This window comes from Marmota monax, unplaced genomic scaffold (assembly GCF_021218885.2).
Source record: "Marmota monax isolate L192 unplaced genomic scaffold, Marmota_monax_Labrador192_F-V1.1 WCK01_AAM20220418_F8-fsc00073, whole genome shotgun sequence".
NCBI classification, from domain to species: domain Eukaryota; kingdom Metazoa; phylum Chordata; class Mammalia; order Rodentia; family Sciuridae; genus Marmota; species Marmota monax.
Window position 1 is genome coordinate 1,306,015 of NW_026692846.1, and position 16,454 is coordinate 1,322,468.

At 58.3% G+C, this 16,454-nt stretch overlaps 1 protein-coding gene across 1 annotated transcript in view; it reads left to right on the plus strand.

The window, feature by feature from the left end:
• Nucleotides 1-16,454, plus strand: part of Zc3h3 (zinc finger CCCH-type containing 3) — an 83,399-nt gene that overhangs the window by 45,055 nt on the left and 21,890 nt on the right. The window contains exon 5 of the mRNA XM_046449035.2: nt 11,842-11,993. Within this exon, the coding sequence (XP_046304991.2) occupies nt 11,842-11,993 (152 nt within the window). The remainder of the gene's footprint in view (nt 1-11,841; nt 11,994-16,454) is intronic.

Consider the following 16,454-nt stretch of genomic DNA (forward strand, 5'->3'; position numbering starts at 1 on the left):
TGGGATGGAGGAGGGAACGAGGTTCCCGCGGGGCACTGGGCCCCTGGGAGATGGGGCGAGGTCCTTTCCTTGGGCTGTCCTTCTCCATCTCTCTACCTTGCCTCTCCTCTCCCCCCTCATATTGCTGTGTCCTCAGAGATGGTACTTCAGTGACACCTGTCTCCACTCCCCTCCCACAGTTTAGGGGCCCTTGGTGAGGGGTCTCTCCTTGTGCCCATGAGGGAGGTGGGCTTCCTGCCCCTGGCTCCTGAGGCTTCTTCCTTCCATGCCACCCTCCCCCAGCCCCGACGCTGTTGGAGTCTCTTATCTGTGTCATGTGCCACCTGGGGCAGTTTTAAGGAGTCAGGTTAGGGGTGTTTCCTGAGGTGCAGGCGGACTGGGGTCCAGCCAGGCCTGTTGTTTTGCTGCTTTCCCCAAGTCAGCAGGGTGCCTGTGGCTGCCCGTCCACTCCCCAGAGCCGGCAGCCCCCAGTGTAATTTGCGGTGGGATGTCTGTTAAGATTGCGTCCACTTCCCAAGTCAGCACTTAATTGGCAAGGCGCTTGATTTAACAGCGTGGGAGCCTCCACCGGAAAAATGGCTTGAATAAATCACTGCCCGACGCCACAAAATAGATATAATCTCAGCATTAACTACATTAATAGTAGCAGGAGCCGAATTAAGAAAGCCATAAAGCACAGGCGGGGAGCATAAATTATGGCCCGCTCCTCCCCTCGGGTCTGAGAGGGTGGGCCTGGGTGGGACAGGGGCTCCAAGGCACAGGCCCATCTGTGGTCAGCCTGGGATAGAAGGGAGATGCAGGCCTGTGGCCTCAGCCCTCCCCACTGTTCCCCAACTCCACAGTGCTGGGCCTGGGGGGACCGGGGGGGGGGGTTCCTGGGAGGTTGGCTGGTGGCACAGCCCTTCCATCCTGGCTCCCGCTTGCTCAGGGGCTGGCGTAGCAGCCACTGCCCCGCAGTGCCAGCAGGTGCCAGGATGGCCCTTGTGTGCATGCCTGTGGAGCAGAGTGCAGAACAGGGCTGGGGTCTCACTGAGAAGCCCCCATAAATTATGTGCCCCCTGTCTGGATGCAGAGGTGGCACAGCCGGGCCACCTGCTGCCGTCCACCTGGGGCCTGGTCTTGAGATCTGAACCTCTGTTCTTCCTTATTCTTATGGGGGCCTAGGTGGCCTCTTCACTGACTGGGCCACTGCATGGGCCTGGTGGCCTGGGCATTCACTGGTTTAGGGACGGCCAGGCCAGGCATGCCTTTCAGACACATCAGTGCTTGGACAGCGAGCAGAGGAGAGTGTGTCCCGGGCTTTATTTTAGTTTGGCTCATAGCCTTTCTCAGGTTCGTTGTTGTCTCTGGCTTGCCTCCTCCCTGCGGATCTGTAGTGCCCTTTCGGTGCTGAGGATGTCCCTGGGTCCTGTTCCTCAGTGGTCCTTTTGTCTTTCTGTGTGTGAGGATTCACGCTGGAAGCTCTTTGCTTTTTCCCTGCACTAAGTCGGCTTGCTCAGAGACTGATGTGTTTGGTGCTCAGAGCAGCTTCCTCCTGCCAGCTGGGTGCTGCAGCAGCCCCAGTGCCTCTGGCCTCTGGGGCCCCAGAGTGTACAGTCGTGGAAGCATAGGGTGGGAGCAAAATGGCTGTTCCCGTTGCCCAACACTGCTGTGCACTGGATTGTGCTTCACCAGAGCCCCTAAGTGCTGAAGCCCAGACCCTGGTTTGACTGTCTCTGAGATGAGGTCTTCAGGAGGCATAAAGGTAAGGATCAGTCAGGTGTGTGTGGTTGTCATCGAGCTGAGTGGCTGCTTGTGAGGAGAGGAAGAGATGATGCCCACAAGGAGGGGCAGTCCCGTGAGAGCAGTGGGAGGGAAGGCGCTGCCTGCAGCCAGGAGAGCCTCAACAGAAAGCCAGTGGGCAGCCCGGGCCCACCCCCCAGCCTGGGTCTCTAGGCGCTGGGTGTGCAGTGTGGCACGGACCTTCCCTGCCAGCTGGGTTGTGCCCCGCTGTGCAGATGGGCCATTGTGTGTCTGTGTTGCTGTTGACGGGTGCAGGGTGCCTTCAGCTGGGCATGTCTCTGGGTGGCGAGGAGCTGTGTTCCTGTGGAGCTGCTGCCTCCGGGAGGGATGCTGAGCCCGCTGGTCTCCCTTGGTGATGTCTCAGCCTTGGTCACTCCAGCGCAACTGTTGAGGGGTCCAGGGCCCTGGCCAGCTCCTCTAGGTCGTCTTTCCTGGTGGAGTCCTGCTGGTGATGTGTGGTGGCATTGCACAGAGGTCTTACTTGGTGTCTCCTGATGAGCAAGAGATGCTGAGCATGTTTTCGTACGCTCAGTGCTCCACGGCTGTGCTCTTTGGGGGAGCGCCAGCGCCTCTCGGATCCTTTGTTTCTCTTCACATTCGCCTTATTGATCTGTTGGAGTTCGTTGTGTATCATGGACACAGTCCTCTCTCACAGGAACTCTACTGCCACACCCCGTTGCTAAGACTTGCTTTTTAATGATGTCTGGTTTATTGATCATTTCTTTCACAAATAGTGCTTTTGTATTCTGCATATGAAATATTTGCCTAGACAAGGTTATTGGAACATGCACATTTAAACCTCCTGTGATCCTTTTGGATTTTTTTTTTTTTTTTTTTGGGGGGGGGGGTTGTTATTTTTTTTTTTTTTTTTTTTTGGTGCCCAAGATTGAACTCAGGGGCACTTAACCACTGAGCCACATCCCCAACCATTTTTTATATTTTTATTTAGAGATAGGGTCTCACTGAGTTGCTTAGGGCCTCACTAAGTTGCTGAGGCTGGCTTTGAATTTGAGGATCTTGCCTCAGCCTCCCAAGCCTCTGGGATTATAGGCGCCCAGCTTGAGTTAATTTTTGCTTGTGACCAGAAGTAGGTGTGGTTCAAGGTTCTTTTGTTTCCTCACGGAGATAGTCTGTTGAAATGAGGCTGACCTGTCCAAGTGCAGGGGTATCAGCTCTCACCCAGGTACAGGATGTTAGGGCTGTCTCTGGCCTTCCCATCCTTACCATAGACTCATTGATCTATGTTCTTCGTGATTCCTGGATGTTTATTCTTCCAGGTGAAGTTCAGGAATGTTGGGTCCTGACCTCAGCCTTCCCCAGCAACCATCCTCCAAACCAGCAGCATGTGCTCTAATTCTTGCCATCTCACCCACTTGGGCAAGGTCCTAGGAGGCCGAGCCTCACTGCATGTGCCTCGTGTTCTCAGTACCTCAGGAGCAGCCTTGTGCTGGGCTTCTCTCTGTGAGCCTCTCACCCCCGCTGTGGAGATCTCCCTGCGTGTTCCACCCGGGTCTTGCTGATGCCAGGAGGCTGTGGGTTTCCACGTGTCTTTACTTTTCGATCAGCCACCTATTCACCCTCTGAATCTAATGCACTCTGTTGTGCCTCATAGGCCTTCCCTGCATGTGTGGTGGCAAGGCTTCCTGGCTGCATTAGGGCCTACTGAGGTCATCACCTCGTCCGGGCAGCCAGCTGGATTTGCTGTCTGATCCTAGGAGATCTGTTTCACAGGTCAGGAGAGTGTCGCTGTGAACCCGCTTGGACACCAGGCCCAGCCCTGCCCCTCATGAGCTGCACACGTCAAGTGGGTTCTGGGTCAGCAGCCAGGAAACCTGGGTGGCACTAAGTACAGACGATTGAGGGCACTGTCCAGGGCCCATGCCAGCCATGCCCGCAGAGGGCGAGTGCACCGGCCACAGGGCCCCAGCTTTCTGCCCATGGAGCTGAACTCTGCTTTCTGGAGTAGGGCCATTAAGGTCCAGCAGTACCTGTTTTTTGCAGTTGACGTACAAAGCACCAATAGCTTCAGCTGAAATGGATTTTTAAAAGTGTCATTTTATGGAGAATTTTACTTTCCATCTTGTTGTTTATTAGGCTCTTAAAGGGAAAGCTTGTAATGCATCCATTGATCGAAATACCAATTGAATAGATGTGAGCACATAAAATACATAGAATAGTCCCGGTCCCTCATGATGGAGCAGCAGCGTTTGTAATGGAGGCAGTGCAATTAGTATCGCCCACCACCACGCCAGCTGGGATGGGGGGGCCCTGAATCGTTGTTATTCACCACGGGGGAGCGACGGTGGGGGTGGGGGTGGGGGTGGGAGTGGGTTCCTCCCTCCCACCCGAAGGAGGTCCGAGGTGCTGCAGTAGAGCCCTGCCAAGGAGCCCAGCAGGCTGCCCGCTGCCCTGGCTCAGTCTGTGTCCTCACACACACCTGCCTGCAGCCCTTTCCAGCGGCCAACCTGCCAGAGCCCAGGCCGTGGCCTCCTTTCCCTGCTTAGCACTGGGCCTGGGTCGCCCGTTGCCTGCCACTGTGAGCCTGGCATCACATCATCCCATTGTAGGGGTGATGCCTGGAGGCTTGCAGGCCCTTTTCCTCAATGTGGCCCCAGGACTCCAGCGCCGTCTCAACTCCCACATAGGCCTGTGGCCCTGTTGCCCACCTGCTAGAGGCTTGTCTTGGGTAGCTGAGCTGCTGGACAGCCTCCACACAAATGCCATGGGTGGACCTGAGGCCGCCCAGTGCAGCCTGAGCAGTCCTCAGTCAGGTCCTGTAGCCTTGGAGCAGGAGCTGCCGTGTCCTCTTGGTTTGGCCATGGGCTTTAGGGCATGGTGGGCTGGGCACAAGAGGCGGCAGTTAAGTGGCAGATGGAGTAAGGTTTTTTGAGGTCAGGAGGCCATAGCCATCATGAATTCATGCCCGTGTGTCCTCTGAGTCATCAGGTTTCAGCTCGGTAATGCAGAGGCAGGCCTGGTCCATGGGCACATAGTCAATGGGTCCCCAGAGCACCGAGCCTGCTTAGTCACCCTAACCTCCTGCCTCTGCCCTGCCAGGCCCTCCCCTGAAGGACTGTCCTCATCCAGGGACCTAGGGTATTGGACTGCCCCAGGTCGCGTGGCCTTGACCTGCTGAGGTGAGTCCTCTAGTTGGGGCGTGTGAGGCCGTGCTGTGCAGCAAGAGGGAGGCGGCGAGCCGGTCCACCCCACTACTCACACGCACACCTGCACGTGCACACACACGCCACACCTACTCAGCGTGCACACACACAATATCATGCACACACTCGCCTATGCTCGCCCTCCCTGGCTGAGCAGTATGGTGGGCCGTCGTCGTTTCCGGTGGAAAGCCCCGCTAAGCAGTTTAGTGCCTGTCACGGCGGCTTCGCCTGACCTACTTGGGGATTCGCCGTGCGAGCTGCCTCTTCTGCTGACTGCGCACTCCCGCTAGCTCAGCTTCGAGCTTCAAAAACCGTGCTCCATTTCCTGAAAAATGCTTCCCTGGTCGTTTTCTCTGCTCCCCCGCTGGCCTGCCCATCTCTTGCATTGTCAACAGTGGCCAGAGTGCCCTGGCTTAGGGGACAACTGGCTCTGCAGCCCATGCACTACCCCTCCCCAACCAACCACATTGGGGTCAGCACCCTACTTGGAGGCTTTAGTTCCTGGCCCTGTGCACCCTCTAACCCCTGTCCTTCTCTCCATCCCACCGCCCCCTGTGTGCTCAGCCTGTGCTGCCAGGCTGTGTCCCTCACTGCCTCATCACTGCTGGCTTCTGCCGAGCAAGCCGGCCTCATCCCTGTCTCCCTTTGCCCTGCCTGTGACAGATCCCTCCCCTGCTGTCCACCTCTCCCCAGAGGTTATGGGAGCCCTAGGGGTGGTATCCACAGCCGTCCCCAGGCCCTGCCCCACAACCAGCATTTGTCCCCTTGGCACAGCTTATAGAGCTGTCTGCAAGCCTCATGGCACAGGCAGGCACCCAGCAGACATGGCCAGGCTTCAGGGAATCCTGGCAACAGGCTGTGGCTGCTGGGCAGCCCCCCAGGCTTGAGGGTCCCATGCTCATCGTGGATCAGGGAAGGCTTCCCACAGGCCGTGGCTCCTGAGCTTGGGCTCAGACCTGCTCAGAACACCAGGCAGGCACACCATGTGTGCAACCGGCCAGTGCCAGGAGGGGGCACAGTACTTTGTAGGATGTGGAACTTTGCAGGGGGCTGGCATTCTGGACTGGTGGGAGGGGATAGAAGCAGTCGCCAGGGAAGACCCAAGGTCCAAGCCCACAGGGCCTTGTGACAATGAGGGGACCCACTGCAGGGTTTGAGGGGACTCGATCAAACATGTAGTTTCATACCAATGGTCAGAGCAAGTTCTGAGCTGGGGAACCCCCCCCCCCCCCCGCCCAGGAGCTGTGCAGCAGAGTAGGGACCTCAGCCTGCCCAGGAGAGGCCAGGCTGGCTCTGCATTGTCGGCCGAGGCTGCTTGGCAGCCGTGCAGTTGGTGCGGAAGCCTGGGCTGATCCTGGGGGCTTTGCATGGTCGGCCCTCAGCAGAGCCAGGCTGAGATTCTGGGGTTGGGGGTGAGTTTGTGAGGGAGGGGAGTGATCCAGGGCGAGAGGAGGGCAGGGGAGGGGGACAGCAAGGCATTTCTATCTTCTTAACAGGTAAGACTGGAGGGTGCTGGATAACAGCGGGATCCAGAGTAGGGCTGGGAGAAGCCAAGTCCTGGGTGGGGGCTCCTCACTGAGGGGGCTGGCAGGATGCCTGTCTCCGTTTTCTTCCCAACGTCCAGTTTTCCTTTGCCCACGGCACTGTATGTAGCCTTGTGCGCAGGAAGGAAATCCAGCCCCTGTCCCTGTGGTGCCGCAGGTCTCTCCCATCCGCTCCCCTCCCTGGCCTGGCCCCAGTGCTGAATGACCCTGGTTCCTACATCTGGGCCTTGGGCCAGATGAGGGGTTGGTTCTTGAGAGGCCCACTTTCTAGGGCCCAGCCCTATTCTTGGAGGATCTGTGCCCACCTGGTCTCCAGTGTTTGTTTGAAGTGCTATTGAATCTGGTCAGCATGGGACACAGCATCCAAGTTTGAAAGTTGCCTGCCTGTGGCCTGTGCCTCCCGAGTCCACCTTGTTGCCCTGCCTGCAGTCTCCTAGAGGCCCTCTTGGCCCCTTTACCACCTGTACCTGAATCAGCCACTGACCCCCCACCCCGTCCTAGTAGGCTGGTCTCTAGGAGAGGGTTCTTTCTCTCGTCAGTCCCGAGGCTGGATCGCATGCACAGAGAAGGCACGGGGCCTAGAGGCTGTTGCGTAGACTCTTGAGATGCAGAGGGGCCAGACTCCCTGGAGGGCTGACTTTTGCAGGGGGGCAGGTGGAAGCCTTCAGGAGGAGCCGCTGTTCATCAAGTGAGTGTCCACCAAGCCTCAGGCTGCTGCTGCTACTGTGCGGGAGCCACCCCTGGGGTGCACGTGTGCATGCATGGGCGTATACTGCTGCAGCGTGTGGAGGCTGTTTGCTCGTCTGGTGGGCACTCCCATGCCCTGCCCAAGAGGCCGCCAGTCTGGTCTCAGGCCAGCATGCTTGCATGTCAGTGTCCAAGAGGTGCGAGTCTCAGGTAAGTCCCTGCCTCAGCCACACAGGGAGCCCTGGCATCTTGTGTTGGAGGCTATGCTGACCCTCCCCAGTGGCGCCCTCAGGGAGGGCAGAGCATGGTGTCCGGTGTTGGCCCTTAAACCCAAGTGTGGGTTGGAGCGTGTGAGAGCCCAGCAAGTGGGCACTCTGGGACCTGCGCTCAGGGACCCAGCAGATACATCGGGGATGCACTGAGATGACTTCTGGGCTAAGTAGAACTTAATGGCCTCAAGGACAGCCTCCCTCTGTCCTGCCCAGACCCCTCAGAAGTAAGAGCCAGGCTCAGCTGCCCCTCTGTCCTGAACAGCCTCTTTCTTGGAAGTTGCCAGTGCTTCTGAGGAGTGGACGCAATCTTTCTGCAGACCTAGTTTTGTGGCGTGTGTGCCTGTGTGTCTTTCTCCCCCCACCACCACTTTTCATCTGAAATGTTATCTCCCCCCACCCTGTCCGTCCTTTGTGCCCCCCCAGGGGGAGAGGGGAGGCCCAGCCTCACCCCGGTGTAGTCAAGGTTATGGTGATAAATCCTGGGGCATTGTCACTTCTATTCGGAGTAAATTGGCTGGCCGCTTTCGGGCTGAAGGAAAGATAATTTGCTGTAGTATTTCAAATGGATTAGAAATGGATTTGAAGGGAAAGTTCATGCCTCCCATTACAAAGGCGAGGAAGAAGACTATCTTAAGGCACTGTTCCCTCCCTGGCCTTCATTATCCACGCTTAATACCTTTCCTATTTTCCAGCGTTAATGAAATTTCCTGGCGGCATGGGCCTGCCGGACGGATGGGAGAAGCCTTTAGATCTGCGGCTCCGTTGCAGAAAAGGAATTACAGAGCGGTGCCGTGAGGGCAGGCGCTCGCAGGGTCCTTGGCCCCGCTATTATCTCATTAATTCTATCCCCTCTTCTCTGTACAGTTCGTTTCTAAAGGCTGTCCTCTCCATTAGGGTGACAATTTACTGGAGTGCTGTGACACCCATGGCAGTGAAAAGCTACAAGGCCCCACCCCGCACCCTGCCTTGCAGACTCAAAAGCCAGTAGGGCTGATGGAGAGGTGTGGGAAGGGGCAGAGGGCGAGCCCATGCAGCCCTTCCTGACCTCAGGCCTCCCCAGGGGCTGCCCACATCAGCTTCCTAAGTGCGAGTGCTCCATGCAAGGCTCCTGGGCTTCTGGGAGAGCCGAGCAGTGGGCAGCCCTGTCCCCATCCCCTGGAGGCCTAAGCTCCACTGCTGCTCCCATACGTGGGTCCACAGGCATGTTGATCCTCGGCTGGGGATTGCCACCCCTCTGGTCTGCCCACATGGGTCCACAGATGTCCTGTAGCTACATTCAAAATCCAGGGAGTGGATTTTAGGAGGGAACAGAGGGGGACAGATGGGTTGCTCATGATTGTCTTTAAGAATAAGCATATGGAATGACTAAGAACTTGGCTCTGGACAGAGGGTGGAAAGCTGTCCTCTACGAAGCTGATCCTCCACCTACCGCCACCTGGCCCAGGCCCCTCGCTGGCTCCTGGCTTCCTCAAGGTGGGCCCTCTGTAGGCCTCATGGGCAGAGACTCATGTTACTGGGGAAACCCCTCCCTGTCCTGCTGGTGGGGCAGGGACCCTGTGGCTTCGTCACATTGCTCTTAGTGCCGGGCTCTGCCTATGCAGCTGCCCTTAGGGAGGGCCAGGTGGAGAACAGGTTCAGTACCTGCCCCAGGACACCTCTGGAGAGAGGCCTGGCGGGGTCCTCAGTTGGGACACATTTCTACAGATGAATTCTCACAGGGCTGGGCCTTGGATAGCGGTTGGGCACAGGTCTGGCTGCCTCCTGTCCCTCATGTTTTCTGGTGGCCAGGGACAAACAGCCATGCTTGGGAGAAGGGGGTGATTGGAAGGGTTGTTGTGAGGGCAGGACCTGCCTGGATCCCAGGTCAGGGCCCAAGAGGCAGAGATGTGACTGGCCTGGTGGGGAGGGGGGAAATGGTATACCTAGGGACTCTGGGCAGTGAGACAGTTAGGGATTCTGGGTAGTGGGGGCCAGGGCAGTCCTAGGGGCCTGCCAGACCCCTGAGCTCAGTTTTGGACTCAGGATTTGGGATCAAGATAGACATCACTCATGTGGCACCCAGCTTTGAGCCTCCAGTACCAGCAGGGCTCTGGTATGGGAGAAGACCTCTCGTGTTATGGCCGCCACTCCTCGTGACTCAGCCCCTAGTGCAATCCCAGGGTATAGGGCCGGTGCCCATGGGGTTCCGAAGTCTGATGGGAACCTGGAGCTTGGGGTCTGGCCCACTTTACCCTGCCCTGGAAGGGCACAGGGGTCCAGCAGGTGCTTCTCTCCTGCCCAGACAGAACCCTGGGGGAACGACAGGAACATGTGATGGGTGCCCTTTGGCTGGACTCTTTCCCTCTAAGACCAGTGTTCGTAAACTTGAATTTTAATTAAGGGAAACTGGGTCAAGTGCCTTCCGCGGCCTGCCTGCCTGTTTGTACTTACACTGCAGCTTTGGTCCCCAGAGTGCTCGCTCACTTCGCTCACATTATCTCTCTAATGGGGCCACAGAGGCCACCAGCTAGTGAGAGTTACCCCAGCTTGCAGATTGAGAGACCAAGGTCCACAGAGACAGTGGTGCTGAGCTCAGGGGACAGCAGTAGTCTGAGAACAGGGCTGCTGCACCCCTCAGCACCCACATTTCTGAGTGGCTTCCCATGGGTGGCAGGGTGAGCTGTGTGCGAGTGCTGTGACCAGGCCATCTACAACTCACCTGTCCAGCCAAGCAAGTGAGACCCACCTGCTGTTCCTCAGCAGCCCCAGTCTGAGATCACTCCTCCTTGGCCTGGATGACTGGGGAAGGGTCTCCTACAACTGCAGAACCAGGCACTCCCCACGGGGAGCATTTTTCATAGCTTGCTTCCCTCAGGACAGTGAGGGCCGGTGGGAAGGGCATAGCCCTGCACATTCCTGGGTTGACTGACCTTCCCTCCCACTTGAGCTGTCCCCTTGACTGCTCCCTGAGCTGATGTGAAGGCTGCCTTGGACTCTGTTGATAGATAGCTGTGCCCGGATAGAAAGTTTGAGGCCAGCCTTAGCAACTTAGCGAGGCCCTCAGCAACGTAGACTATGTCTCAAAAAAGCGGGGGCTGGGGATGTAGCTCAGTGGTTAAAAAAAAAAAAAATACAACTGTGCCCATGGCCCAGACTTGCCACGGGGTGCCACATAACCAGTCGATGGTCGTGTTGTGTCCCAAGCAGAGCCTGAGCACATATAGAATCTAGGCTTGATTTGTGGAAACACCTCACTTTTGAAATGCTTCCTGAGTCAACTGGTCTCTGTGCCAGGCCCCTGGGCTCACCTGGCTGCTGGGCACTGAGTCCTCTCCTCGGGGAGAGCCTGCTCCTGTCACAGCTGGGCAGAGGCTGCTGGGCTGCTGGGCAGCTGCAGAAGCCTTCTCTCAGAGTGGTGTCATCACAGCCTTTCCCCATCTTGGTCTGCGCTCTGGTTTCCCTTGGGGAATGCGGGGCGTCTGGCAGGATGGGGCTAGGAAGGGAGTAGGGCGGCCACTGGGACTGGAGGTCCTTCTAGCCCACATCTCTCCTCCTGGCCTGCGCTCCGCTCATCCTGTGGCTGCTCCGGGACTCTTGAGCCCGTGGCCTCCAGGGAACTCTTTCCCCAGATGGCTGACCTGGTTGGGTCTGCCAGCTGCCCCACAGGCCCTGGTGCAGGGCTCTCTCAGGGAGAGGGACAAGGAAGGGAAGGACAAGTGGCACTCCTACCTCTGGGGCAGGTCTGAGAAAGGGGGCCACCAGCCTTGGCAGAGACTTCAGTGATGCCCTCTACAGGTGACAAGTGACCAGGCCATTCCCTGCATCCCATCAAGATGTAGGTACCGCCAGGCGAGGTGGCGCACTCCTGTAATCCCAGTGGCTTGGGAGACTGAGGCAAGAGTATCGCGAGTTCAAAGCCAGCCTCAGCAAAAACGAGGTGCTAAGCAACTCAGCGAGACCCAGTCTCTAAATAAAATACAACATAGGGCTGGGGACGAGGCTCAGTGGTCGAGTGCCCCTGGGTTCAATCCCTGGTACAAAAAAAAAAAAAAAAGATGATGTCGGTACCCTGGCAACTGTCCTCCCTGAAGTTTGGGGGCCAGCCCAGGCTAACTGTGTCCAAGGGAAGGGCCTTCCCCATCGCCCCGAGGGGACCCCCAGGTTCCCAGCCAGGTTGGGCAACACCACCTTCTGTTACTTCTTGTCAGAATTCCCTGCGGCCACAAAAGCACCCCTGCAAAGGGGCAGGGGACAGAGGCCTGGTGGCTGGACTCCTGGCCCAGGACTGCCCTGACTGCAGGTTGTCCCAAGCAGCAAGTGCTCTAGGCTGGCCTGGCCTCCCTGACCTTGGCATTAACCACCAAAGCTCCAAGCCTTCCTGGGTCCCGTCTGATGGGCATTTTGCTGTCTCTGCAGGTCCCTGGTGCTGAACCGCCTGCGTCCTACTGTGACCGGGGGCGGGAAAGCCCCACCTGGGTCCCCTCGGTGGGGCAAAGGCTACCGCTGCATTGGAGGAGTGATGTACAAGGTGTCTGCCAACAAGCTGTCTAAGACCTCCAGCCGGCCAGGTGATGGGGGCAGCAGGGCCATCTTGGGCACTGGGGAGCATGTGATGGGGTACTGCAGGCCAGCTTGTCTGTGAAGGCCTCCACCAGCTCCAGCCGCCTCCCTCAGGCCTGGAGCTCACGGTGCTCCCCAGGGGAGCACAGCCCAGCTGGACGAGCTCTCCTCTTGTATATGTGCCAGCCTCGGTAGGCCAATGGGACAGCATGGCAGGGAGGGCGCCGGGAGGCCTGCAGCCCTGCCATCCCCTGGGAAGGCCAGCGCCTGCCTCTTCGCTTGGCCGAGCAGCCTCTGGTTTTCCGTGAGCTTTGCTCATGGACAGGAGATAAGCCAGGTGTAGGGAGCACGCCTGGGCGGGCGAGCACCTGGGGCCTCATGCCTCTTTGCCAACTGCCACAGGTCCAAACCTCCCTGCCCAGGAGACGGGCACGAGAAAGGAAGTGCTCTGGACATGATCATTGCATAAATTAGCTAGAGGAATGTTTTGGTTTCAGTTTTACCTCCTCGTCCATCAAAAAAAGGATTATAGGCCAGCCTTGGGACCCAACAGCCCCACCTACCCACCAGAAGGGCTGGGGGAAGAAGAGGCTCATCCCAGGAGGTAGTGGGGTGCCCAAGGCATCATCTGCAGCGGGCAAGGCAGATATAAGGGAGCCTTCCTCCCAGAAGCTGGCCCCCCTGGCTGCTCCCACCCGACTGTGTTCCCAGGTCCTGTCTCCAGGGCCCAGGGGCTTCCAAGCTGCCAGTTTTCTAGCCAGGATGTACTGGGGAGGTGGTTCCTGACAGTGGCACTTGGGCTGGGAAGAGCCAGGTAAATTCTCCAGAGGGCTTGGCTCTGCTCCGCCCCTGGGCCAGTTCTCTTCTGTCCGCGCCTATGGTCTCACCTCTGCCTCACTCTTCCAGTGTTCAGTGACCAGGTCTTCTGACCACCAAGGGGATGCTGCCTTGGGTTGGGGTACAGGTCCTCTCATCACCCTGAGTGCCCACTCTGGTCACTTCTGACCCCAGAGCCATGCCTGCTGAAGGAGTGACCACTGCCTACTGGCAGCAGCATTTCTGGCCCTGCTGTAGTCTCTGTGCCCGGACCCTGCTGTGTAGCCATTGCTGGACCAGAACATTCACACCAGGGCTCAGTGGTTCCTCTGGACTCTCCTCAGGGTCCTGACCTCAGGCCCCAGCACCATCCTGTGGCTGGGTCCTGCTGCCCACATGTGCTGCACTGGGTATGACTGTGGGGTGGGGCTGTACCCACTGTCCTGACTCCTCACATCCCCTCATGGCCACAGAAGATGGCTGGGAGAGATCTGAAGGCCAGCAGGGGAGTGGTGTCCTTTACTGAAGCTAGGCTGCTGCCCTGAGGCTGGTGGAGCTTGGGGAGGGAGGGCTGGGCTGTCACTGCTCACTGGGAAGCTGCCTCCTGCTCCCAGGACCCCCGGGCCAAATGCTGAGCTCGCAGAATCCACCTTCCCACTTGCACACATGGTAGAGCCCTGGTGGCCACAGAGCTCCTGACATCACCAGGCCGTGGACAGTCTGTCCCGGGCACCCTTGCCCACTGGCCTCTGCTCTGGCTTGGCACTCTTCTGTCCTGGCAGCCACCCAGAGCCTGCCACTGTGGAGCCCAGCTGTATGAGGGAGCATCAGGAGAGAGCAGGGCGGGTCCCAGGGCCTCCTCCCTGCAGGCTGCAGGTGGTGGGGTCGGGGGTCATGGCCTTCCACCAAGCAGGGCTGTGATTGTTCATGTCCTGCAGACCAGCCTTGGCAGCCACTGGGGGCAGTCCTGGGCTTGGCCTTCCCTCCTGGGAAGGGGTGTGGGGCAAACGGGCAGAGGCGGCCTGACAAAGCCACACCCTTCCAAGGAGGTAGTAGACAGGGAAGTAGCGGGCGACCGGGGCAGCTCCAGCTGCTTGGACCCCTGCATGGCCCCCACTTCACTGTGAGGAGGAAGGTGGATGGTCCCCAGCTGTGGGCTGCTGCTGACTGGCCCACTTAGGTGAATTATAATTAAAGAAATAAATTTCCTCCCCTGGTGTCAGCGAAACTTTGACTTCAACAAGAAAGTGTAGCCCTCCTTGGAGGGAGAGGGATTCCTTCTCCCCTCTCAGCTGCCCTTTTGGGTCCACAAGAATAGTCAGCATCTGCTCCTGGTTGCCCTGGGTTGCTTTAGCTAATCCCCTCCCTCCCTGGCCCACCTTCCACCCAAAGGGCACAACCCTTAGACTCCTTCCCACATACTTTGGCCTGGAACCTGTATCCTCAGCTGACTGGTTTATGCTGGGGCCACCAAGAGCCTGGCCGTCTCTGCAGTGGGTACAAGTGCCAGGTCTGTCGGTAGAGCTGCTGGGCTCAGGCTCGGCTCACGCTGGAGGCAGGGCTGGCTCTGGGATTGTTCTGAGCTCCCAGACCTGTGGGTCAAGTGAGGCAGAAGCAGGTTGTGGTCCCCACCTGGTTGCTGACTACCTGTCGCGTGTTCTGGGCAAGTGGGCTTTCTGTGGCTCCTCGTCTGTGCCCTTCTCACTCCTCCTAGGTGCCACGAGGTCATAGAAGGGCACATGAGGGAGGCCCTGCCAACTGCTGCCCCCAGAGTCAAAAGCTGCTGGGTCACTGAGGCCCTGCCCCTTGCTGCCTGTCCCTGGGGCGCCCTCTGCTGTTTTGGTCTTCTTCCCAGGCCTGCAGGTGCTCTCAGCTGAGCAGGCCCCGGCTTGGGTAGCTCCTCCTCTGACTTCCTGGGAATGGACAGGCCAGCCTGGCAGTGGGCCTGGGGATGGCATGTGAGCTCGTCCCTGTGCTCCCCAGGCTGTGCAGGGCTAGTGAGAGCCAGGGGTACTGAGGACCTGGTGCCCAGTGGTTCCCTTGGAGGGCCCATGGGCAGGAGGCAGGAAGCAGATGGGGGCACCAGGCATGGGTGGTGCTGGAGGGAGCCAGTGTCTATTTTGGGAAGCACCAGGAAAGTGAAGTTCTCTAGAATGTGCAGCAGAGGCAGCACCTCGCGCTCCCGAGGTCGGGGCTCGCCTGAGTTTCCTGCACCTCCAGTTGCCTGTTTTGAGCTACTTCTGCTTTGTGTGCATTTTTAACACTGTGCAGCATTTGGAAAGGTGCCTCCCGTTCTTGTCAAAACTCCCACTATGAGCCCCACACTGGCGTGCTTTTAAGAGCACAAAGTGGAAAGAGGGAAAAACTGCCCCCCTCAGGTCCTGACAGGCAGCACGTGATACCACCGTGTCCCTGACTGGGAGCAGATGGCGCCAGTGTCACCAGCAGCCTGGGTGACAGCCCAGGAAACAAGAGCTCATTGACAGGCTATCAAATTGCACGTCATTCACTGTGAAGGCTGGCAGGTGCAAGGGTGCGTCTGTGCCACCTGGACAGGCATCCACTGCCACCCTATGGACAGGTGTCCCCAGCTGGGAACGTAGGCCACCCTGGGCATCCCCACCCCACCCCCACACCCCTTTGTCTTTGTTGATCCCCACCCCCGTCCCCTCATCCCTCCTTGTGCTCTCATCCCCCTACCCCCAGGCATCATTTCCAGCCCCACTCACCCAGCTGTCCCGGCTTGGGCCACCCTGCAGCAGAACTCCTCCCTCCCACTGGGGATCTTGCTGCTTAACCCTGGAGATGCCCTTTCTGAACTTGGGGATGCCGAGGCTGAGGGTAGGAGACCCACTGGTCTGAGGGCCACAGAGCTCCGGCAGTGCAGTGCCAAGTCTTCCCTCAGGGTCTCTGCAACTCAGAGCAGCAGGCAGCCTTCGCCTGGTGGGCACAGTCTGTGCTTGACTTGCTCCCGTTGTCTCTGGAGGGCCAGGGTGTGACAGCACCACCCAACATGGCCCAGGGAACTCCAAGGGCTGAGCCACTAACTCCTGGATGCCAAGGAAGGAGGGTCTGAGGTCCAGCCAGTGGGGTGTGAAGGAGTTGAGGTTTGGAGAGGCCATGGGTCATGCCAGAACCTGGAGAGAGGGGCCACACTGGAGATGGGCTCACAGATGCCCTGGGGGAGGGGAGCTCTGAAGCATCGTCCCCCAGACCTGCACTGGCAGTCTGCCGTGAGAGCAGGGACTAGCTGAGTGAGTCTAGGCACCCTGGAACATCCCTTTTAAAAACCCCAGATGGTTTTGTCATCACCTCAGGCCCTCAGAATTTCTGCATGATGTCACTTCTGCCTCTTAGCACCGTATTCATTTCAGCAGCTGCCCTGTAGGAAATGGGATCTGGTCTGGGAAGGGTCATGTGCGTATTTGAGGAACCCAGGGAAACAGTCTGAGTAGGCCCTGCCCTGCCTGGGCCTCCCCGCAATCCTGGGACTGGCCTGTGCCTTTAAAAGGCAGGCCCCTCCTTTTGCAGGCCCCCTTCCTCACTGACCGCTGTCCCCCACGTCGGTCCCTTTAATTCTAAGGGGACCCCAATTCATGTCACTGCTATCCTCACACCATATTAATGATCTCAGAAAAGCTAAGCCGATCTGA